The sequence below is a fragment of the Equus przewalskii genome, chromosome 16 (assembly GCF_037783145.1).
Source record: "Equus przewalskii isolate Varuska chromosome 16, EquPr2, whole genome shotgun sequence".
Taxonomy (NCBI): domain Eukaryota; kingdom Metazoa; phylum Chordata; class Mammalia; order Perissodactyla; family Equidae; genus Equus; species Equus przewalskii.
Window position 1 is genome coordinate 69,621,732 of NC_091846.1, and position 25,944 is coordinate 69,647,675.

General features: G+C 44.6%; 1 protein-coding gene and 1 non-coding gene across 11 annotated transcripts in view; both read right to left on the reverse strand.

Annotated features, from left to right (window-relative positions):
* TMTC4 (transmembrane O-mannosyltransferase targeting cadherins 4) overlaps positions 1–23,445 on the reverse strand; it is a 59,588-nt gene extending 36,143 nt beyond the window's left edge. For 3 of the 10 annotated variants that reach the window (XR_011528239.1, XM_070579229.1, XM_070579226.1), the window contains exons 1-6: positions 23,250–23,389; positions 21,886–22,034; positions 17,792–18,007; positions 13,888–14,003; positions 12,553–12,769; positions 8,289–8,376 (exon numbers count right to left, since the gene is read on the reverse strand). Coding sequence is in view for 8 of the 10 variants with exons in the window: in XM_070579229.1 (XP_070435330.1) it covers positions 8,289–8,376; positions 12,553–12,769; positions 13,888–14,003; positions 17,792–17,953 (583 nt within the window). In the remaining 2 variants the exon portion in view is untranslated. Of the gene's footprint in view, positions 1–8,288; positions 8,377–12,552; positions 12,770–13,887; positions 14,004–14,599; positions 16,944–17,791; positions 18,008–21,885; positions 22,035–22,186; positions 22,398–23,249 lie in introns of those variants that run through there. The other 7 variants (XM_070579227.1, XM_070579228.1, XR_011528238.1 and 4 more) reach the window with 7 other exon arrangements.
* Positions 13,551–13,656, reverse strand: LOC139076564 (U6 spliceosomal RNA). Its single transcript, XR_011528301.1, has one exon. It is a non-coding gene; the product is annotated as a U6 spliceosomal RNA (small nuclear RNA).
* Positions 23,446–25,944: the final 2,499 nt, after the last annotated feature.

The window sequence follows — 25,944 nt, forward strand, 5'->3', positions numbered from 1 at the left end:
TCTTTCCTTCCCACTATAAACGAGACTAATTAAATTTCAATTCTTAGTCCTAACGTCCATGAAACAAGTATTTGAAGGTACGAGTTTAGAAAACAAATTGTTTTGGCTATTTTAGCAAGCTTATCATGCACAGAGCTTATCTGTTTCCAAGCTGAAGTACCAGGCTTTCAGAGAGAGAAGAATATCGACAAGATGTCTCATCATAAGAATAACACTTTTTGTTTTGGGCATTCAGAAATAATAACAGTGTACCACTGACTTCATCTGACTGCTTTTCTTTTTTTAAGAAAAAGCATGCTTCCTTTATAAGGACATTTCCTTTGGGAAAAAAAAAAGATTCTGTTGCAAAAGATCTTGCTTGGAGATATTCTTTTTAAGCACCAAAAAAAGAGGCAGACAGAAACGTTATGTGAGTAGATTTTTTTCATTTTCTGAAAATGCCAGAATTCTAGAGGTTAGCACAGAAATGCTTGATAATAAACTTAGGCAGTTAAAAATCGTCCAGAGCTTTATAATGCAGATGTCGCATCTATAAAGAAAGCTAGTGAGGTTATCAAAAAGAAATGTATCCTCTGAAAGAGCTTTTTAATAGTCAAATCATTAATTTCAGAGTACTCAATGTTTTGTTCCCCTATAAAAAATATTAAATCTGTTCCTCTGTAAAAACCTTTCTTGAACTTCAAGTTTACATGTAACTAATGTTAGACCTTTCTTTGAATTTGTGTTCAGATCCCAAAGGAACAAGGGCCAGGTCACTTGAAACATTAAGTTTAAACAATAAAGAGAATTACTTTTTTTATCCAGTAAATACTAGACTGAACTCCTCCCACAAATTGGCTTTGATTCTCTGCTGAACACTTACAAACATGTGGACAACACGAGCCCCTGGGACAGGAATGATCACGCCATGACGATAAACATGTGTTCATTGCTCAGCTTTCTGTACAATCTGTACCAACCAGATGGAGGAAAATAAAAATGTGTAACTACTTCTGAAGATATCTCAAAGTCCAAATGAAAATAATTTACACCTGGATGTCCTTTAGTATCAAAGCTCTGTTCTGCTGGACTAAAGGAAATTTAATAAGAGAGTCAATCAAAGAAATTAGCAGTATAAAACAGAACTACCATATGATCCAACAATTCCATTTCTGAGTACTCATCTGAACAAAACAAAATCACTACTGTATCTCAAAAAGATGATGTGCACCTCCATGTTCACTGCAGCATCACTTACAACAGCCAAGACACAGAAATGGTCTAAGCGTCCATCGGCAGATGAACAAAGAAAATGCGGCACATACATATACACAATGGAATATTATTCAGCTGTAAAAAAGAAGGAAATTCTGCCACCTGTAACAACATGGATGGACCCTGAGGGCATTATGCTAAGTGAAATCAGTCAGACAGAGAAAGACAAATACTGTGATGTCACTTATGTGTGGAACTGAAAAAACCCAAACTCGTAGATAGGACAAATTGGTGGTTGCCTGAGGCAGGGGGTGGGGAGTGGGCAAAATGGATGAAGGTAGTCAAAAGGTACAAATTTCCAGTTGTAAGTCCCAGGGACTTATTGCATATTTGAAAGTTGCCGAGAGAGTAAATCTTAAAAGTTCCTACCACAAGAAAAAAAAATTTATAACTACGTGTGGTAACAGATATTAACTAAACTTACTGTAGTAATCATTTTGCTACATATATATCATATATTTGCTATATATATATATATATGATATATATATAGCAAATCACTATGTTGTACATCTAAAACTAATACAATTTTATATGTCAATTATATCTCAATTAAAAAAAGAAAAGATAGGGTGCCGGCCCGGTGGCACAGCAGTTAAGTTCAGACATTCTGCTTCGGCAGCCCGGGGTTTGCCGGTTCGGATCCCGGGTGCAGATGTGGCACTGCTTGTCAAGCCATGCTGTGGTAGGCGTCCCACATATAAAGTAGAGGAAGATAGGCATGGATGTTAGTTAGCTCAGGGCCAGTCTTCCTCAGCAAAAAGAGGAGGATTGGCAGCAGATGTTAGCTCAGGGCTAATCTTTCTCAAATAAATAAATAAATAGAAAATAAAAGGAAAAGCAATATATATAAAAAAAAGAAAAAAGAAAATGCAGATTCCTGGGCCAAAAAAGAAAAAAAGAAATTAGCAGTACAAAGGCCATAGTCATCAATTCTGCATAAATGCACCACGAAAAGGGGACTTATTGAGTGCCTCCTGTGAGGTGGGAACAGGGAGGAAAAAGTTAACAGGGAAGGACAGAGAACCAGAACACTCCACTCCTTGGGCATTCTGAATACTGCAGGCTTTATTTTAATCAAGAAACACTGGACTGTAAGCTCTTCAAGAGCATCGACTGTGTCTTTCTAGTGTTTGTATCCCCAGTACACAAGGCCTGGTACACAGGATGCCCTTAATGTCTGACTAACTATCGGTGAGGGAATGAATGACCAAAATTGATAAGCCTCTATGCTGTTTTAGACGAGAATCAGAAACAGCGTCTTACCATGAATTCCTTAAGCAGGATTACTTTTGCATATAGGGTTCTCACTGCTTCTTCTCTGTGAAGGTATTATTAGTTTGTGAAAACCTTGCTCCTCTTAAAAGACACTCTTAGCCCCCATATATATGAGGTTGAACATTTAAGGATTATTCCAAAGAGTTGCTATCTATAAACAAAGAAGTAGATTCTATTCTTAGCATGTTTAAAAAGGAGCACAGAAAATCTGAAACACAGAAAAGTTGCTGAAAACCATAGTTGCTCTGTCAACAAAGACTAGGAAAGGCTCCACAGGACTTCACCAGCACCGGCCTGGAGGATAATGAGACACAGGAGCATTTGGGAGTGGTGGAGAAGAGAGGGGAGGAGAGGCCAGGCGAGGGGAGAGTGGCTGGCAGAGGAAGGGGCTGATCGGGTGCTGCCCAGCCAGCAGAGCAAGGGGGCCGGAGCTGGGCATCCGGGCATGACGTTCTGCCCTGCCCTGCTCAGCCCTGAGGTTACAGCGGGTGGGGCTGAGGGCACAGAACTTTGTCGCCTTACGTGTGGGACATGGGGACTTTCCCCAAGTAAGCTAAGAAGTGAGCCTAAGTCCCTCTCTCAATAATCCAGGATGCTCTGTGCCTCCAGACCTGTAAGGAACTTGGGGGGCAGAATCTAATCATTCCATCAGGTGTCTGTGAAAACAACGAGTGGGAATGAAAATAGCAGTGAGAAGTGACTCAAAATGATGGAGAGTGCAGCTGGAGGGATGGATGTTTTCAACCACCCACTTTAAACTCCCAGGAAAAAAAACGATTATGATCTATAACTCAAAGTCTGCCTGGGCAGGTGGATACAGCCAGAGGACAGAAAGGCACAAAAGTCCACGGCCAATAATAACTTCCCGAGTCAAGACACTGAGGCCAGATGTGTGTAGGGAGGCAACCTCCTATAGCTTTACATTTTCCAAAGACTGATGAAGCTGTCAGCGTCTGCAAAGGACTATACCAGGGTCCACTGGCTCCAGTTTAATCTACCCTTTCCTTCCCTAGAAACAGTTCGTGTGAAGACGAAAAGAGACCCCAGGAAGGTGGGACAGCCTGTAGACAAGTCAACAGAAAGGTTTCTTCAAAGGCTTCCTAATCCATCCATTCATTTTCTAACTGTTCTAAGTATCTTCAACCAAATGAAAATCTATTCATATTCTTAAAAGGGTTTCCACAGAAGCAACATCAACCACTGCTATCAGTGTGCAAACATCAAATATTTCCAGGTTAACTTTCTTGAAAACATTTACACACTTAACATTAAAAGGCTGACAATGTCTTTCCAATTTTAAAGTAAACATAAATGTTAAAAGAATGCTTCTGGGCCATAAAAGGAAGGTCATATTGCTACTAAGAGTTAACATAGCCCCATTAGTACTGAAATATACTTCACCAATTTCTCATGAATCAAAGCATTAATTGAAAAATCATCACACATTAAGCACTTTTATGTTTCGTATTAGTTTTCAAAGCCTTTATAAAAAATGTATCTTTTGTATGGATGGCTCTTGGAAATAATTTTATAATTTACAAATGAGTTAAACACAGATACATATATCAGTACATGTACATTTGTGAACTGGAACAGAGAGAGGTTAGTAAAGGATCCAGGAAAAGTATATAAAATGTCTTTAGTTTTTCACCATTCTATGAGAACATTCCATTAAAAGAGGCAATAAATGTATCAGTTCACTTGACAGACGAATTTTCAGTTTTCTGATAGTTTTTCCATTATTTCACCAGAGCAATCTTTAGAAGTAGTGACAGATTTTATTATATATCCTAAATAATGTATCCTGCATGTTGAATCTATCAGTATTTAGTACTTTCTTCAAAAAGCACTTCTGATGTCTTTGAAATCCATTCAGAATAGGGAGTAGTTACTCTAAGGGAAAATATGTTAAAATTAAAATGATACTTCACGAAACTTTAGAGTTGTCTTCGAGATAAGCCAACAGATTTAATTTTTAATTTATTCAGGAAAAATACTACCAACAATAAATTGTTTTCCTATATAACTGCTAATTTAGATTTAATTCTCAATTTAAGAACAGAAAATCCCACTGTTTGTAATGAACATAGTGAGGTAGTAAGTGGATCCCCTCCCTCTCTCCCAATCCCATTACTGATTCACAGTCTTATGGAAAAGCCATACGATAGTGCTGAATCTGCTATGGGGCAGGTGCAACACCCCTGCCCCCCGCCAGATCCCTGGGGGTCACGTGTCACTTTGGAGTTTTATAATAATCATAGGTGGGGAGATCCCCACCTATGGGGAAGAGCCGGACATGCCTTACTGCTAAGTTAACTTTCAGTCTCTGGAAGAAAAGTTACCATCACTGTTCTCTGTACTTGAAGCTGTTCTATTCGGCTGTCCCCAAACCCTCTGCCATTTCAGAAAAATGAGGAGTCACCAGAAAAGTGGTGGTTTTATCTGGGTATGATAAAATAATAATAATAAAAGGGGGTGGGGAATGGTTGGGTATAACCAAGTCCTGAGTGAGCATGGCACAGTCTGGGCCCACTTGGGTCCCCCTTCCACTGTGTCTTAGTGGAGTTGCAGGTTTGAGAGAACAGGTGCTCCAAAACACACAACTGGAGCCCCATGCTCAGCCGAACATGAGGGATGGAGGAGGGGCAGTGAGAGGAAAATCTCACCAGCCCTTCCCAATCTACCCTTGGAAACTATGGACAGTTTCTATACAGATGTTCCAGGCCTATAACTATAAATACCTGTACAGTCTGTTTTAGAAGAGTTTACAATCCTGCCGAAGTCTTTTGTAGAAAAAAAATAAGGGTTAAAAGGAAGTCTATTGTTCTTTTTTAAAAGGTCTATTAGGTATACCAGTGTTCATGGTAGCACTATTCTCAATAGTCTAAAAGTAGAAACAACCCAAATGCCCACTGACAGATGAAGAGATAAACAAAATGTGATTTATACATACAACGGGATATTACTAAGCCTTAAAAAGGAAGGAATTTCTGACACATACTACAACATGGATGCACCTTGAAGATATTATGCTAAGTGAAATAAACTAGTCACAAAAGGACAAATATTGCATGATTCCACTTATATGAGGTACCTAGAGAAGTCAAGTTCATGGACAGAAAACAGAATGGCGGGTGCTAGGGGCTGAGGGTAGGGGGAGTGGGGAGTTATTGTTTAATGGGTACAGAGTTTCAGTTTGGGAAGATGAAAAAGTTCTGGAGATGGACGGTGGTGATGGTTGCACAACAATGAGAATGTACTTAATATGTCACTGAACTGGTACATTTAAAAATGGTCAATTTTATGTTAGGTATATTTTAATACAATAAAGAAAAAAGTCTATTGAGATTTAAACAGTAAAACTAATTCTTTGTTTTGTGTCCACTAGGGAACTCCCACAAATTTCTAAGACATTAAAAATCACAAGAGAAGAATCTAGTTTGTGTGCTATTTTCACCTCAGGATAGCATTTTTGGGAAGATAAACTTGTTTTAGAAACTCTTCCAGAATCCTTGAGAGCGAACAGTAAGGTAAGCAGCCCCATCAGCCTTTATTTTGTGGAGTGACAGCACCTGGGAGCTGTCGGGAGGTCGAGGAGAGGAAGGAGATGCTGTTTGACCTTCTAAATGCCTGTCTTCCAAACCCAAAGAGACCTCAGGGAGGGGCAGAACCTTGGGCTTCAGGGATGGTCCCTGGTCTCGCAAAGGAGCTAGAGACAAGAGGCAGTGGGGGAGGGGGGAGGAAGGAGTCTTTAAATTGTTCTAATTTTAGAAAAGGTGACTTTTAAAAAATTGGGAGATGAGCTCACAGGTGTTCATTTTATTGTATGACATATATCACCTACGTTCTTTGGTATCAAATAGTTTATAAATGTATTCCAGTTGCCTGTTCTAATATTTTAAGTTTTTCATGTTTAATTGCTAAATTATATCATTACATTTTGGTTTTAGAAATTCCCTTCCACTTCCATAACAAAATTATTAAGTCATTAATTATTCACTCATTTCATGTAATGTCAGAAGGAAAAAAAATCCTTAAAAATATATAATCTGGTTGTCTTAAACACAATGTTTTAAAGATTAAAAAAAAGTCACCAAAATCTGTTGATTCTTAATCTGATGACTCACCTAGCTATTAAAACAACAAACTGCCTTTTTTAAAAAACAAAAAACACATACAAAAGTCGAGATACTAATATAGGGACTCTCAGGTCTCCATCGCTCACTTAAACAGTGATCGACTCCTGGCCTGTCTGTCTTCATCTATATGCCTCCACCCTTCCTGCTTCCTCTTAGGTTATTTTGAAGCAAATCCCAGACTTTATATGGTTTGATCCATAAATATTTCAGCATATGTCTCTAAAAGAAAAGGACTGTTTTTAAAGCATACCTGTGATGTCATTATCACACCCAACATTTTAACGATTTGTTAACAGAACTGAATGTACCTCCTGGCTATTTTTCATGATTGTTCGGTAAGCTTGCCTCACTGGTCCCAGGAGTACAGGGAAGCAGAAGAACATGATGCATCTGGTGCTGGCTTTGAAGTGAGTTAGACAGTCTCGAGAGTGAACCGGTTCTGCCATAAATAGCTCTGTGACCCTGGGAGAGTTACTTAAACTCAGAGTCCTACATCTGGAAAATGGGGGAAGAAATTCCACCTACCTTGAAGACTGTTACATAATTAAATGAGAAAAATATATAAACACATACACACGCGTGCGAGCAGATAGTCAATAAATGGCAGCTATTAACAGCAAAGTCATCTATGTTCATGAGGAAAAAACTTCCTGCTAGAAACTCCCTATTAATCACTGCTAAAATAATTTTTGGAACCACTCGGATGGGGACAGCTACGCTGTGAATTCATGTGTCCCAAGAGCTGGCAAACTTTGTAAAGGATGGGGCAGTAAGCATTCTACCCTCTATTGAAACTCCTAACCACTGCCATGGTAGGGCAAAAGCAGCCACAGACAAAATGAAAACATGCGGGTGTACCTATGTTCCAGTTACGCTTCATACGTGGACATGGAAACGTGAACTTCATGTGACTTTTTATATGTCACGAAATAACAGAAGGTGAATTTCTGACACTTGCTGGGGCCAGTATGCATAATCGCTATACAAATTCTAGATGTATCACATCCAACTTCTATGATACAACAATTTGGAAGGTATGATTTGACTCGGAGACGATCAGAATCCATATAAGGAGTAGAGTTAGACAGAGGTTCCACTGTGTCAGTAAATGCACCGCTGCTAATAACCAAGCAATCCTCTCCCCAAACGGTCACTGCAACTTCATTAGTCCAACAATGACTTTCTTTGTAAGTAGTAACAACACTACAATGAAAAAACAAGAACCTCATAGTCCAGGGGCATATTCACATTTTAGCATTTTTGTATTTTTTCAAGAGGTTTTAATAAAAAAAAATCACCAAAAGCTTCTTCCTCTACAATTTTCTTGGAAATAAAACCACAAAAATCAATCACAACAGCTTTGGTAGCAAGAGCAGCAGCTCTTGGTTTCACCATCCCACAGGATACTCTCATGTGAACACTGATGCACAACCCCTGAATTATTGAAAAAACAATGGAGTAGGGAGACATATCTAAAGGGAGTTTACACCCTTTGACCCACATTCCCTCAAAGTGATAACTTATATAAACAGATAATTTCCCCTCTGTTAAAACATTGCTCAATAGGACAAAAACACGAAGAAGATGCAAAATTAAGAAGGCAAACATCATGCTTACGTTCTCTAAATGCTTTACAGTAGCCAAGGAAAGACAACAGAAAGAACAGGGCACCCAGGAGGTCTGCGCGGCCGACAACACCAGCAACCTTAAAGGAAGAAGAAGAAGAAAAGATTTACGTAAAACATATTTAAGCAAAACTTCAGCAATATAAAAAATGCCTTAGAAATAGAAAACAAAAACCTTACTAGACTCTGCCATCTACTAAAATAACCTGTGTAACTGTGCAACAGCCGTGTGGTCTTATCTTACAATTGGTTTTCTTTTCCCTTTTGATCTAGGCCTTGGGTGAACTGCTTTCAAGAGAAAGCTGGATTGGTTTGAACCTATGGCTGGCTACTCTGTGAGCAGGACAGTCAGCGACACCTATGTGCAGTGAAAGCCCTGTCTTCAGCACGCTGCCCTCCAGAGCTCCAGAGACCTATGCTTTTGACCAGGTTACCAAGTGGATTTCCAACCAGAAAATGTGATCAGCTCAAAGAACATGATATTTAAAAAAAGATTTGATTGGAAACATGAAAGAAAGGTGGGAAATAAGTGTTAAAAGTTATCAGGCATATAGACAAAGAGCAGGAATAATTGTTCAAAGCTGCCTCTGTCATTTTTTCCTCCCTTCAGACCAAAATCAATCACGTGGGTTAACCAGCAAAGCAGAACGCTTCAAAAGTGATTGACAAGTAGGATGAAAACAGAATACAATCTCTACCATTTCTTACCCCCATTTTCCACATCTGATGACCCCCTTCCCTTGTTTACCTCAGTGACAATGAAGCAATACAAAATTTGTGCCTTAGTTCTTTTAGGCTGATTACTCTAATCATTGTTTTCCAAATGTTTCATGGCACTGAAAGCCATGGAATTCTACCCATGAGTGCTGGTCTAGTTCATGTGGCATTCTTTACTAACGAGCACCTGGATATGACATATAGCAAAGTTTTACTGTGATTCTCCATTAACAGCGGGTAAGTTCACCTTTTCTTTCTTTTTTTTTTTTGAGGAAGATTAACCCTGAGCTAACATCTGCTGCCAATCCTCCTCTTTTTGCTGAGGAAGACTGGCTCTGAGCTAACATCTGTGCTCATCTTCCTCTACTTTATATGTGGGATGCCTGCCACAGCATGGCTTGACAAGCGGTGCCATGTCCGCACCCGGGATCCAAACCAGCAAACCCCAGGCCCCGAAGCAGAATGTGCAAATTTAAAGGCTGTGCCACCTGGCCAGCCCCTAAGTTCACCTTTTCTTAAAGGACAGATTTATGATACGTGAGATGTGGAATAGGACTACGGAGATAAGAGACTCTGCAATGAATGTGAAAATTACTATATTTACATACAATTCCCAAGTGTCTATAGAACCAATAGCTAAAAAGAATGCCTTTAAGGAGCAGTTTCCCACTAGACTGGTTAGATATGAAATGCTGAGGGCGATTATCCATTCTGCAACCCGTGGTGTCACACAATTGCTAAGAAGAATGGAGGAGGAGCTGGCCCTGAGACTGAGTGGAACGGTTAAGTTGGCCTACTCCACTTCAGCAGCCCAGGGTTTCACCGGTTCGGATCCTGGGCATGGACATGGCCCCGCTCATCAGGCCATACTGAAGTGGCGTTCCACACAGCACAACTAGAAGGACCTACAACTAGAATATACAGCTATGTACTGGGGGGCTTTGGGGAGGAGAAGAAAAAAAGAAAAAGAAGATTGGCAACAGATGTTAGCTCAGGTGCCAATCTTCAAAAAAAAAAGAAGACTGAAGGAGCTGATGAATCCAACCTGTGAATGCCATGCATATGAAAGAAAGCTAAGGACAAACAAAGGTTACACAGATCTGGAACAAGCAGGCCAGGATGCCGGCGTGGGGGGGGGGGGGGGTAACAGTCCAATTACCTCACCAATGAACGGAACGTGCCAGGAGAGCTCTTGAAAACTCAGGCTTGTAACTCACTCAGTTAGGGGTACTGTAAAATCAGAGACGTAGCGAAACCAAACAGAGCCTGGTACACAGCAAGTGCTGGCTCACTGATAGTTCCCGCGTGAATCCCGAAGGGTGCTTCCATACACAGGGGAGCAGGAAGGAACAAAGGACACAGCAGCTCGGGGGGAGGCAGGTATGGGCTCCTCAGCACTGAGGTAAGTGACAAGGGAGCAGCTAGAGCCCCTGGTCCCATGGGCCTCCCCTCAGGACGATGAGAGGGAAAACAGCAACACCTTCCTTCCAGCTGTGGCTACCTACAGGGCCTGAGCACGGCCCAGAACCCCAAACCCTGACAGAGGATAAAGTAAGTAAAACCAACACAGAGAAGCTCATCCAAGGAGCTCTACCTCCGGCTGGTTACTCGAGTTGTCGACCTTCTTTTCGTTCATTTTTAAATTTTTAAGGCTGGGTTAAATGTAGAGAAGGAGATAACATGGGGGTACAGATAGGAGGAAACTGACTACAAACAATTTGCCAAAACAATGAACGGTAAACATACAAAAAATCTCTCTTAAGAATGCTAATTTTAATGACCCATAACTTTTTCTTACAGTTTGAGTTTGAATGGGTTTCATGCAATGGAGGAGTGGGGGAGATGAAGAGATTTTCTTTAAATATTTCCTTCTCTCCTATAGCTAGACTTCCCATGGGTTCTTTTTAAATATCTCAAAGAATTTGGAGTTAAAATGTTCTGGGATTACATTTATCTGGGGCGTGTGTGTGTGTGTGTGTGTGTGTATGTACACATCCAGTTACACTTGTTGACACTTCAAACTTTTGCTATAAACTAACTTCACAATATTTAACATCAGAATTTTAGAAAAATTTCTTTGGTTAATAACTCAAATATTTTATTTAAGTTCACACTAAATTAGACAAGAACCAGAACAGTCAATCAGTACTTCTGCCAGAAATTCCCTGATTTCTGATCAATGTGTATGCTACTGCTAAACATTTCACCATAAAGAGAACTCACACTGAAACAAATTTTACTTCAGTCACAGTTACATATAAATAAATAGTTTACAACTAATCTTTTACAACAGTTCCCTTCAGTCCTCTGAATTTGCTGAAGCAAAAAATTATGAGAATTTTTTTAATCAGCTTTAAAGTAAGAAGATATTAGAAGGTTGTGAGAATTCCACAATCCTCTAAATACCCAAGAAGAGATAGTTTAATACACTTAATAAAATCAGATGCTAAAGGCAGGGATTCTGTGTAATATTTTGAAACTTACTTCAAGATGCTCAGCACAGTTGGTTAATATGTAGGTATTTAAATACATATTAAGTGCAGAAGTCTGTTGTGGAGAGGCTGTAAAGTACATGCAGTGTGTTATCGCAGGCACGTCACGCTCACACAATGAATGACTAGAATCAAATGTTTTACTTCAGCAAACATGACTTACATTTTTAAAGGGTTCCATGGTGCTGGGGATAGGCTGGTCACTAAAAATCCCCTAAGTGTTTAGTTAAATTCCAAAACAGCTTGTACCAAATATATTCAGCAGCAGCTCAATGGAATACAGGTACGGGCCCCTGCCCAGCAGGTGAGTCACCTGTCAGGAGCTGCCCCACCACCCCGGCAGTCCGTCAAGGGAAGGAGGACAACACAGGGAGTGAAGATGAGAAGGAAGGTGGGGAGAATGCACGAGCAATCCCCAGCAGGGCGTGGGACCCACTTTCCAGTTCAACGCGAAGCTTGTCGGCACCTCCTCAGCCCGGGCCTCGGGAGACCAGAATTTAAGTTCTATCTCTACATCCATCCATCAGTTGACTGACCTCGGGGAAGTCCTTTCCTTCATCCTCCCAGGTCATTTCCTCTTCTGTAGAGTGGAAACTGTTATGCGAGCCCATCTGCTCTCACTGAGTTTTTGGGACAGTCACGTTAAGTATGAGAAGGCATTTTGAAAATTATAAAGCTCTCAGCTATCACAGGAAAATTGCATCAGACCCTTTGCTGAAGAAAGTTTCTAGGCCTCTGGCTTTTGGACCCCAAAGCCAGGCAATATTCCTTTATAGCGTGGTCATATAAGCGAAACAGAAAGTATCAGCTGAGATCATACCATATGGTTATGACAAAGTCTTCACCAATACAGGACTCTGCATTTTTCACAAGAGAGACCTGTTGGACCTACATATAATGGTCTCAGATGTCTGGCAGGGCATGGCAGAGCACACTCTCTATAGCTCAACAAGTATTTAAGGGACACCTGTTTTAGGAAACGAGCCGACATACAGGCGCCTTCTAATCCTTACACGAGTGCAGAGGCCACGGGCAGACGATACTTACACACTCGGTGTGCACTGGATGCACGGCAAACAGCAGTGCGGCCAGCAGGGATGACCTCGGGGCCAGGTTTAACCTCCGGCCTTTACTGGTGTACTGCAGGCCGCCGAACAGCACCGAGAAGACATCCACCATGAGGACAGAGATGCCACCATGCAGGAGGATGTTGACCACGTGGAAACTCACAGGGTGGAAGCCTCCGGACAAATAGTAGTTAATCCTGTAGTAAACGAAGAGTGTTCATACCACCCGTGCAGAAGCACGTGAAATAACACGCAAATCGTCCGAAGGAAAAGGCTGAGTGAAAATATTAAAGGCGGAAGAAAAAGACTGTGTGCAAGTTTGGTAAAAACAGCATCAAGATAAATAAGGCCTGTCAAGCTAAGAAGGTTGAAGAAAAGGTAAGAACATAATTAACTGCACAAGGAAAATGGAAGATAAAGGCATCTCAGAGGAGTGGGACAGAAAATACTTGGAGAGGAAAAGGGAAAGGAAAACCAGATAATTTTTTAAGTGCAAAAAGGCAAGACTACATTCCAAGAAGATACAATATACCACACACTACTCACGGCCAGCCCACAGGGACCTGGGTTTAGGACAGTCACGTAACTTGCTCAATAAAATTGCAGTTTGTCCACCACTCTTCTGTCCAATGAAACACTTGCTTGTTGTCAGGGGTCCTTATTTCTGACTGCTTTTCAAGTACCAGCCGTTCTAATTCATCACTTCCATGCTTCAATGAGATCTATACACTACTATCTAATGCACCCAAGAAACAGCTAGGAAAGGGAACTTTTGTGGGGTGAACAAATTTATTTAATGGAAACAGCACCCTGATTAATGGGGGGGGGGTTAGATTGTTTTTAGCTTCATTTTATTTCTGTATATTGGAATTTATACCTTTTTTCTCGTAGTGGAAAAAAATCAGTTTCATTAGATGCCACATGTTGTTTTCACTCACATCATTTTCTTGGTGTTAACCAGCAAAGGGTCCCACCTCCAAGAAGTGTACTAAGTACGGAACGCTTTGCGTCATCCTTGTGCAGGGGCCATGCTAATCTTCTCTGTAGTGTTCCACTTTTCTATGTGTACTGCCAGAGCGAGCCCTGAAACAAAGTTTCCTCAGGCATGTTCTCTCCATCTTCCCATGACCTAACTCCTAATGGCTGAAGTTAGTACATACTTCTCAGACACCCACATAGGTGAGAGGCTTATACTCGCCTCGGAACCACTATCTTGACTCATTGACACGGAGAACCTTGTCCCATCAAACCTGGTACAATATCATGCACAAACCTCGGGTGACCATCCCGTACAGCCCATGCTGGCATACCTCACCTGAAAGTCAGGACGGTGAGAGGTCGGTAGGACTTGTGGCTGGTGTTGCTGCTCAGCCTACTGCCCCAGAAGTCATGATGCCACAGGTCCCCAAGGGGCGTTTCAGCTCGGAGGTCCTACAGGAACACAACAGAGGACAGTCTGGGCAAAGGAGTCACAACTCTTTCCTCACCCCACATCTAAGCCCTCACCAAGACCTCTTCTTCAAGTTCCTCATACCTCTGTTCTCCATCTCTCCTACCAGTCCTGGGCCAAGCGCCATCATTACTCACCTAGGATACAGCCAGGACTCCTAGTGAGTCCACTGTGCCCTCTGATATGTTCTCCACATCGATTTGTCCCAAACGCAAACTGGGTCACCCCACCCTACCCTGCTTAAAACACTGCAATAGCTAACCCCCACCCCCGCTCCACCCCCAAGGCAAAGCTGATGTCCTGACATGGATGTCACAGCCTGGGGTGCTCTGGCTCCTGCCAAACTCTGCAGGCTCATCTCGGACTCTGTGTTCCTGCTACTGGCCTTTGTCTGCTCCCCACACAGCTCTTGCTGCCACCCACCCCGAAGGCTTTGCATGTGCAGGTCTCTATCCAGACAGTCACCCCTCAACTCTTCACAGCTCAACTCCTCCCACAATTCCTATCTCAGCCAGCGAGCTATGACCTTCCTGAGCTGATGCAATTCCCCTTCCATGGGTCTTGGGGTGTGTCGCACCTGTCCTCTCACTGCTTGGGACACTGGTGATTTACAATCACCCAACTATTATCTGTCTGCCCCGCTGGACTGGGGCTCTACCAGGCCCGGGCCACACCTGTGTTTGCTGGGAGTAAAGAGAAGGTGCTTAATCCATGTTTAGTGAATAAATGGATCATATAGCTGAACAAGATCACTATTACCCTCTCTCATATCCAACACATAAGGTAATTTACCAAAAATATCCCAGTTAAAACATGAGCGGATTAACATATATTTTTTAAAGTTCCCCATTTTTGATCATGAGCTAAGCAGAGAGTAAAATTAAAGAAAAACAACTTCCACATAATTTTTAAAGATGAAGATCATTCAATACTAAAAAATGAGACCTATCTCACTACTAAGGTAATTTAATTTGGTACTGTACTACAGATACTTAAAAATGCATTTTTTTACATTTAAATATGCACCCAGATTGTTTAAATTGTGTCTAACAAGAAGAAAGGCAGACAAGGCACTATGAAGAAGTAACAAAACTGCATGTTAATGTTCCCTTTAAAGCATAATTAAACGGGAACATTTCAGGGACTAGGAACGATGATGTGCTAAGCACCACACCAGCTATCAGTCGAGACGCTCGTGGCAGTAACCAAGATCAATGGATTGCCTTAAGCAGAAAAGGAAGGCTTTAAAGGAGATCACAAGGCTCGCTGACTCGCGGGTGGGCAGGTTTGGGACTGTGCAGCCGGGAGCACACCCACAAATCACATCAGACCCTGCCCTCTTTGCATGAGTAGCTCCTGACGCCAACAGGTGGGTCCGCCTGATAGCAGAGCTCGTGCTGTGTCTGCATCTAAGGTGGACAGTCTTTGCAGCTTACAACAATCTGAAGGTGGGGAAGACCCCACACAGAAGAAGTAGGTATGGCAAATCTTGGGCGGCCCAAGAGCAAGGCACATGGTGGAATTTGGTAAGAATTTGCTACTTAAGGGCTTGCTGACTCAAAGGGGAAGGCTTGAGGACAGGTGATAGATGCAAAGTTTGTCACCTGATACCCACTTTGAGGGTGAATTTCACTTCCATTGGGTATTGGCTTGAGAGGCCTTGAGCATACAACTCCTAAGAGCCAGCTATTTCGTGAAGGTTGTGTAATCCACTCACTAACTCAGTTTACTCAGTTACAAAACCGGAAGTCTGTCTTCTTTTTCATTGTCCCAGAAGTACCTGCCAGTTGTGAAGGGGTTGGGCGGAGAATCTTTCCCTCCATTTGAGCAGAAAATGAACACCAACCAAGCTCTAAATATTTGATTAGGTATAGCCTACACATCGCAGGGCGCGCTACAGGAAGAAAGGTCAATTTTTCCTCCTAACGATTTATGGAAAAGATGTGTTCTGTCTGAAATTCCTGCTAATTCCACTGTCTCAAAGAAAACCATCATCTCAATGAAAAAAGGCAACTCAACCCTACAAGGAAGCATCTGGAAAGCAGTCTTTAGCACCAACAAAACCCAGTAACAGCCTGTTTCACATTACCGTAGGCACGGGGCCAATGAACGGAGGAGGGCCTTTCATTAAACAGGAAAGAAAAAAGGGAGGGCTAGCAAGTTAACAAAGGGGCACAGTGTGATGCTCTGGAAAACACGGCCAAGACAATGTGCAGTAAAGCCACAAAATGGCTTCATCTGCCGTACCCCACACAGAAGGAAAGAGAATCATACCCACACACCAGGGCATCCCACACCCAGCAAACTCACGTGTCCTCTCTGCCTTCTCACCAAAGCTCTTCGACATAGGGTCCGAGTTAACACTTCATAGACCTTCCACTTTATAATAATGGAAGAGTCAAGAAACTCTCAACAAAATGAAGAATGCAATTAAAAAAATAAAGTCACATCCTAGCATCCTCGTTAGAAAAGCAATTCCGTAGCTAGTAAGCCACCAATGTGACATAGTGGCTTAGAGATACACACTTCTTTTTCTTTCAGCATGGTTTAGAAAAGAACTGAAGCAGAAACATCTGCAGTAACTGCTGGGTGAACATGAGGAAAATTACAAGTGAAGCACTTGAATTAAAAACAAATGTCAACAATGCCTGGTCTGTGCTGCTGAAACTGAGAAAATCAATTCCAATGTTACAAATAAAGTATCTGCAAAACAGTTACCCCCATCTCGCCCTAGAATACATGTTTGTCTCATAGAGAATTTTTCTCAACATTTTCAATATGAAGATGACTTTCTCCTCATGTGGTAGAATCTATGACTTCAAAATTGTAAGAGCATTCAACAACATTACAAAGAATCCTAAAACTGCATCTACTAGGCAGAGATTAGTGCATTCCTTCCAGCTCTCTTTATTGGTCAAGGCACATGCATAAAATATCCGAGGAGTAGCTAGACTGCCCCAAGGCTCTAAGCCTGCCATTTCCGAATTCCTTCTCCTCTGGGCTCTCCCTGCCTCTGAGTTTTCTTGTTCTGATTTTCTTTTAGCTTTCTTAAATCTTTTTCCTCCCTCTCCACAAACCTATTTCTTCTTCCCTATCTCAGTTAATGAGTGAAAAAGAATATCATTTTCCTCACACCCACTGGTGAGCAAAACTGGCTGGGTTTTGCAAATTCAGCAAATTTGAGTCTGCAAACATGAAATGAGCAGGAACTGCAGTATGCATGGGCAGCATACTCCTCGTCCTTCAGCAGCTGTCAGCAGGCTGTCCTGAAGCCATCAGCAAAGGACAAGGAGCAGTGAGCTCGCGGCCTGCTGCTGAGAATGCACCTTTTGCTGGGGCATCCGACTCATCCATCACTGCAGCAAATGCACCATTTTTTTTCGGGTAACATTTCTGGCATAGAGTTATGAAAATTTCTCACAAAACCTGAAATATTTAGTCTGCAATGCCCGGGAATACTCTCGCCTTGCAATCTTAGAATTAACAGTCTCTCTGAGACATGTGTGGACTGGGACCTCAAATAGGGTAGGTGGGGAGGGTGAAGCTTGAGTTTAGGCCGGGGTTGGAGACCCTGCTGCCAGCAATCAAAGGGGCTCTAAATCAAGGAGCGCTATCTAAAAGAGACGGGAAATCTAGAGCACACAACTGAGCCCAGGCAAATTCTTAACCCAAGGTTAACAGACAAGAATTCAACATAAACTTAAGATTATTATGGAGATGTAGGCAAGTGGTTAACGTAAGTTTATCAGAAAGGAATTAAGACACGAACCTTATTGTTAACAATAGCTTCAGAGTCATCAAAGACAAAATCTCCATCATAGCTTCGTGCAAAGCAGACGAGGGAAACAAATCCCACCACTAACTTAGCCCAGGAAGGAGGAAGAACAGAAGATGGAAAGATGTGATCCAATTCGGCGTCCAACTCGGCCATTTTGAAAACTGCAGGCTGCCAGCCTCCTGCTCCAGCATTATGCTGGTTAGAAATCTGCAAGAAAAATAACGTGGTGTAAATATTCATCAACACATTGTTGGGAATGTTTCTGCGGTGGACATATTTACCTTAAATGAAGAAGAGCTAGAGTCATTTATGCTGTGTTTTATAGGATGTGATCATAAAAAAACTTTAAGTTGTGGCTTTCAAACTCTAGTGGGCAGAAAAGTCACTTGGGACACATGCAGCTTCTTCTAGGCCCAAACGCAACCTACCACATAGGAAGCCCTTGGGTTTCTGATGCTGGACTGTCCCTGAGAAACACTGATTTAAAGATTTTATTTTTTCCTTTTTCTCCCCAAAGCCCCCCGGTTACAAGGTACATAATTGTATATTCTTCGTTGTGGGTCCTTCTAGTTGTGGCATGTGGGATGCTGCCTCAGCGTGGTTTGATGAGCAGTGCCATGTCCGCACCCAGGATTTGAACCAATGAAACACTGGGCCGCCTGCAGCGGAGTGTGCGAACTCAACCACTTGGGCACAGGGCCAGCCCCAGAGAAACACTGATTTAATGGAATCCTTTAATTATCAACCCTATAAGGCAAATCATTTTTATAGTCCTTGAACCAGTTCTACCATCTTGCTTCATCCAATCAAGAAAAAATCTATCAATATTCATTGTTGAGTCTTAGCACACTGTGTGTATGTGTGTTGTGGGGTATGAAACACAGACTTAGAACTCAGAACACACCCACGCCACTTAGACGAAAATCGGGCAGAAAGAAGAGTTTAGCAGAGAGAATGAGGCAGGGCACACAATCGACAGCCAGGTCAGTGGTTCACACACAGAGGATAAACAGTGGAAGGAGAGAACATTGCAGACCGACTGGTGTGGGGGCAATATGTCATCCTAGAAATACAGGGCTAGCTGTGTTCTAAAGGAGAAGAGGGGAGGGGAGGCTATTCCAGGTGAGGATAGGACCTTCAACACTGGTGAAAGAGTCAGGTTAAAAATATACACTTATTTTTAACTTTTCTTTCAAACAGGCAAAACGTCAAAGCCTGAAACTTGTGTCTTTCAGCCTTGTCATTTATGAGTTCTGTGGCCTTGTGCGTGTCTCCTGTCCTCTCAGAGTCCACCTCCTGTGCCATTCTGCAAAGCATGAGAACTTCCCAGCAGCAAGAGCTGCCTAAGAGCTTCAACCTTGGAATCCACCCAAACATCAAACTACCCTCCCAATCACATTTTATCTGGCCCCATTCCCACCACACCCTCAACAGGTGCTTTCTTTGCATTTACCAGGTTCACATTTGGATGAAACTTCTTTGGACAAGTTACTTAACCTCTCTGGGCCTCAGTTTCCTCACTTCTAAAGTGGGAGCTATAACTGTGCTCAGCCTACATGGTGGTCATGCGGGTTAAATGAAACACCTATCTAAGATGCTCAGAAGCACTGCCGGGCTTTAAGAAAGGCCCAGGGGAGGTTAGCTATTATTATAGGTCTATTTTCAAGGAGGGTAAACGCATAGGCACAGAACAATCTTCTTTTGAAAATCCCCTTGAGTGGTTGGCTTATTGGTACCAAAGCTCTTGTCCTCCCTACAAAGGGACCTGGCTCCCATTCCTCTCACGCTGATGGAGGAGAATCCCAGGCCCCTTGACTGGAAAGGCAGTGTAGATGTATGTTTCTGGATCTCCAAAGGAATACCCCAGATTATGGAGTCAATAAGAAGTCAGCCAAATAGGCCATCTGAGGTCACAGGTATCTTTTCTACAGGGGTCTATCTGAGTGACCACGGAGAGAGATCCAACAGTCAACGGGACACCCCATCCAGTGGTAACATTGTCCCTTTCCAGGTGCTGGAAAGAGGTCCAGATTTACAATCCAGAGAGGAAGGCTCTGCAGCTCTCTCACCATTGGCCCCTCAAGCTTCTCCATCAAATGTAACTCGTGCTCTCAGCAAGTGCCGGGGGGAATATTCCAGCTACTATCTGCTGCCTTTCTTTTCTTTTCCGCTGAATGGATAGACCATTGGTTGAATCCAAGGTACAGCTGCAAACATAATATAGGTCACCAGGCAGGGCCCAACCACTGTCTACATGTCAGCTAAAGAAATTACTCCTGGTGCTAAAAATAAATTTTAAAAAGGCTGAATAGTTAGGAAGATACCATAACTTAACATGGAGGGAACAAAAGTGTTCTTTGATTTAGCAAATTAATGTAGAGGAAAGCAAACATTTTATAGCAATTTTAGGGGCACAACAGAGCTGTGAGATGACGAATGGTCACATAACTTGTCTTGATGTTATCTGCTTTAGGCCCAAATATTTGAATATTATTTCACAAAAGGTTGTCATGAAGTTCAAACGGCCTTACAGGAAGAATACAGAATCAAGAAATAATTTGTGCTCCGAAATAAGCTGTCGTGCCTCACTTTTCATCTGATTCTTTGTAATACAGACTAATCATTTTGGTCCTCAGGCAACAGCTGAGATATACGGAAGGCGGACTGTGGGCCAGGCCTGGACTCCTGGGGAGTCAACCCCAGAATGCTCTCCCTCTCTTATGCTGCAGGAACATCAGGGGACCCAGAGTTGTCTCACTCCCTGCCCTCCTCCTTACTTCTTGCCTCCTAATGCAGCTTCCCTCCCCTCGTCTCCAAGGTTCCTGCTTCTTTGCTGCCCCTGAAAACACTCACAAATGCCCTCTTCACTTAAAGCTTAACAGTTAATGTGTATAGTGGGATAGTTCAGAGAATACTGTGGATTAGCATATGCAATAAAGGCTACAATGTGTTAGGAACGCGTGCAAAATTCTCAGACTCTAGAGCATGGCCTCTGGAGACAGATTTGGACTTGCTCCCTGCATGACCTTGAGCTACTCAGGCTTCCTAAGGACCAATTCCTCATCAGCACAATAGGGTAGGTACCACTACTGACTTCAGGAGGTTGTGGTAAGGATTAAAGGAGAGAAGGGATGGACACGATTACTTCCCTTCATTGTTATTATTTTGGAGAAACTAGTTCCCGGTGCCTAGTCCCTGACCTCCTGTCTTGGGAACACCAATGTTGTCAACAACTGTTTCTTCCTGTAGATGGACTTACTAACCAAGGCCAGCAGTAGCCCATCAGGTGACCGGATGCAATGGAGAAAAGGGCGCCCTTCTTTTGGGCGGACACAGGGCACTGCTTCCCTTGCCAGGCATCTGTGTGTCCTGCACAAACTGCTCAGCATTACGGTGATCCTGTTCCCTACTCCCCTTCCTGCAACAGTAAACGGCTTTTGCTCTGCAATGATCCCAGCCAGGCCTGGGCTCAGGTAAAAGCAGCCGTGCTGGAGTGAGGTGGTACAGACAGGTGCACCGGCCCCCTCTACCATCTTTTGTACTCAGGCCATGAAATAGGAAGGCACATATTCCGTTTTTCTCTTGATGGGCCATTGGCTGCATTGCCCTGTTCCTCTTCTCCCGGTGATGTCCTGCCTGGGAGCCCTGGCTCCTGGATGGGGCTGGACGGTAAATTCACCATATGGAGTGAGAAGAAGGGAGCCCCACTGTGGCCTCAGGCTCAGTCCAAGCAGCGCTCCACCAGCTTTTCCAGTGATAAAGTTGATGCTCTAATCCCTATCTCACTCCTGTGCTAATTTCTCATGGTGGTCAGAATTAACCTGCCATAGCAGCAGTAGAATTTGGAAGGAAGCAAAAGTCTCTTTATTGTCAATGTCTCAAACTTCTAATATCAAGCCTCTATTTTCAGGGGGTTAAAACAAATGAATCAAACATCAATGAAAAGGTCAAAAAGACACCCGCCCCCTCCCCCCCAAATAAACAACGAAGAATCACTGAGCTGTAAACCCCAGGGACCCAGGGACAGCTGACACAGCCTGTACTGCAGGAAACGGGATCGGGGAGACCAAACCTGAACGATTCACCCTAGAAAAAGGAGTAGCAGCCACCTACTACAGAATATTCTTCCAGATGCACTGAAGGGCCTGTGGCCTCTGGCCGGCCTTTCTACCCCATCAGCAACAATCCAACCACACACCAGCTGTCCTCTGCCAGGCTGAGATGAGACAGTTCTCTGGGAATCGGATTAAAGAACCCGATTATTTCTGACCCAGCATATGGAGACCTGAGCCCACTGCTCCTCCCTTGGGGCCCTCAAGGCACCGGAGACTGTCATCTCCACCTCCCTCCACCACGCAGCACTGAACAAAATGCTCCTGGAAGTACCTTCCTCTAGTGATCACCTTCCCGTTTTTAATTCAGTAACACATGAGGGCCATGCCTGTCGATAGGAAGAATGACTGTGTGTGCTTCGACAGCCACCGTCCCACTGCCCCAGAAAGTTCCCAGCTTGCTAGCCTGTAGCTATTTTCCCATCTAAGTCGGTCTGCATCACTTTACCCCACCTCCATCTGGGGCGCGCCAGGCACGGTCAGGACTGCAGGGAGAGGGAACAGGAAGGGGGTCCAGTCAGTCATTACTGTAGTTGTTTCTCAAGGAATTCTCCCCATCCATCTGCTCTCCCAGAGAAAGAACAGTGTGGGATGATTCACAACGCTCTGGCTAGATCTTTCCTCTAACTCCTCCCTTCTTTTGTGTGTGGTTAAAAAAAAAAAAAAAGAAAATACACACAGCTCACAGTCACAACATCAACAAGACCAGAAACCTCTCGGAGTTTGCAGGAGCTGAGGCGGCGGTTGCGCCACCTGCTTGGCTTCCCCAACTCCAACCCCCCGCAGGGAAGTGCTAGCTCGGTGGCCCAGGGCCCTGGCTGGTGGCACGCCGCACCCCCGCTGCTCCGCTTGGCAGCCAGAGCGGAGTAGCTGGTGCTCTCGGCGCTGCAGGGGAGCCGCCTTTAACCCAGGCGGGCGGCCAAGCAGCCCGGCTGCGGCCAGCCATCGCCCGCGCCGCAGCCAGCTGGCGCCCAGGCGCAGGGAGACGCGGGGCCCCGCGACCAGGTGACCGCTCCACAGACGCAGAGCAGGCGCCCGGTGCACCTCGGACGGAAGGAGCGCCCGCGCAGCTGGAGCGGGCAGGGGCGGTGGGAGCGCAGGAGCCCCCTCCACGCCGCACCCTTTGTCCCGCGCGCTGCTCACAGCCGGGCGCACGGTGCCCGGCGCCCGCATATCCCGTGACCCAGGCCCCCGACCGCAGCCTGGGTCCTGGAGCCAACTCCTCCAGCTGCGGGGCTCGGGGCGCGGCGGCAGCGGGGAGCCAGTGCCCGCCCCGCGCCCAACTCCGCTCACCCCCCCGGCGCGCTCGGCCCTGCAGGGGCCGCCCCGCGCCTTACCTGCCAGGAGCCCGAGCGGCGGCCGCATGCCTCCCGGGCGCGGAAACTCCGGCCGCTCTCGGCGCCCGCAATGAGCTGGGCAGGGGGAGGGGCCGCCCGCCCTGCGCCCCCGCCCCCCGCGGCGGCCCCCTCCCGTGCCGCACGCCGCGCGCCGCCCGCACCGTCCGCGGCTCCCCACGCGCGCGGGCGCTCACTCTCACACTTCCGCCTCGGCCCGCCCCCCTCTTCACGGTCATTGGCTACTTCTGCCGTCACTTTCACGCCGCAGCCGGTCCCTCTTGAGCCCATTGGTGGACACGCTGGTGACGTCAGGCCACAGGGCACTAGTCGCGGCGAAGGAAGCGCAGGGACAGACGGACTCGGAGGGAGAGAAGGGAGAGGAGTTCTGGGCGCCAAGCCCGGGCGGGGCCGGGGCGGGAAGGGGCGGCCCTAGCCTGTCCCGGGCGAGGCGGGCTGCGGCTGCGGACCTTCGTAGGCCGCCGCTGGCGCGTCCTTTCCCCTGCGGTGCGCCGGCCTGTCTCGCGCTCCTCGCGCTGTCGGTGGCGCTCCGCGGAGGCACTGCGGCGGCTCTGCAGGCAAGGAGCTGGATCGCAACCACCACACTCTAGACTCCTTCCTGGCTGGGAGGAGTTGTTTCAAATGCGTGTCTCTACTTTCTGCCTCGGAACGGAACGGAGACTGCGTTCTTGGATCCAAGGCCCGGCTGCTCCGGCTTTTGTTTTTAACAGATCTTCTTCTACGACTCGGGTCTTCATTCTTCTGCTGACCCACGAACTCTGCTGTGGCGCTTCGCCTGGCCAGAGCCGCCATCCACCGTCCGGTCCCCGAGTCAACTTGTCCTAAACTTGGGCTCCCAACCAGATTGCTAATCCGCCCGCCAAACCCCCCTTCTCCGTAGATTACTTTGTCTCCTGCTTCAAGAAAAAGAAACTTTTCCCACTTTCCACAGCCGAACCTACAAACCCACTCCTAAAAGCACGGATCTCACAGAGTATCGCAGAATCCGAACTAAGATCAGTCTCTCCCTCTTGACTGGATCCGTTTCGTCAGCGTTTACTCAGCCCCAAGCCTTCCTTTACTCGTACCCGCTGCCACCCTGCCTCTCTTCTACTCCCGGTAGCTGAGATTGTTGAAAGAGCTGCCCGCCCCCGCTTTTCTAGTCTCCCAACTCCCATTTACTTCTTGCTTTCCAGACTCCGCTGAAACTGCCTTTGCTGAAGGCACTGAAACACCCACGATCACTAAATCCAAAGGACACTTCTTGTTTCACCTGGTCCCAGCAAAATTCATTCTTCCTCCTTAAAAGACGTACTTCTCTGGGTGATAGTACTCTGCTCTCCTGTTTTCCCCTTTGGTCTCCTTGGCTTGCTTATCTACTTCTTGATGACCTCCAAATGATTTATTTTTAAGGTCTCAGCTCTTTTCTCTCCACAGTTTTTCCCTGCATGATTTAATCCATTGCCAACATTTCAATCCACATATCCCAAATTTACAACTCCTGTCCTTACTGCTCTGAGCTCTAAACCCTCCACCTGGTTGTGTCACAAGCACTTAAAATAGAACACATACACATGGAATGCATGCTTTCCTTGCTCACTCCTCCTCTGGTCTCTCTGTGATAGTGATGGCACCAACACTGGCACATATTTCCCCAACTCTGCCTTCATCCTTGGCGTCTAAGAAATCACCAAGATTCTACTTGCTAAAGTTCTATCAAATGTCTTCTTTCCATTTCTGCTACTACATGTAATACTGTGCTACTGTGCATGTGTCTTTCTAACCCCAGTGCTGTCACATCGGTAGATTGCAGTTGGCCCCTGTGGGAGTATTTACACCATGGAAATTGGCAAACTATGAATCAGAGTTTGATTTGTTGTTTTGTTGATTGTCTCTAGACTTAAGAAAGTGGTGGAGAAAAAGTTAATAATGCAGATTAAATTTAAAAATGTGTTATGCTTAGTGCTGAAACTAAAAGATTTTAGTTTAATGAGTTTAATTTGTACAAGGCTGAGAAGTAGATTTAGTGACAAATTTATTGGGCAAAGAGCAGATTGAGATATAATTGCATTTGTCAAATCGTGGTTGAATTACAAGCATCAGTTGGATACAGACACAAGCCTTTGGCAAAAATCAACAAAAGCATTCTGTGAGACTCCATCAACTATATGGATTTGCAGTAATGAGTATTTGCATGTTTTATTATTATTTGTAAACTGCTACATATCTTTTATATCAGTAACATTTATAATACTTATATACATGCACATATATGCATACGTCTTTATTTTCCCCCAGAGAACCAGTTGTTAAACATTTACCAGCACACTACTGATTGACATAGTTAGAATTGCCGGTGCATGGCGAAAACAAAAAGCTGTTTTATCATTGTCTTTCAATTCTTTATCCACAATGCACTCCTTATTTCCTACCACCAGGACAATTTGCTCTCACTGTGGCCCCTCTTGGCACGTCACTGCTTCCCATTGCTCTTAGATTGAAGGTCCAAATGCTGCTGCATGACCTAGCCTCTTGCCTACTGCTCCTGAATCATCTCATGACCCTTTTGCCTTTGTTTTCTAAGCTCAGTCACACTGGCCTTTTATAGTCCTACAGTGTGCTATGTTCCTTTCCGTATTGGGCTGTCCGTATACACCTGCAATGCTCCCTCCTGATCTTCTCCAGGACGCCTGGCTAA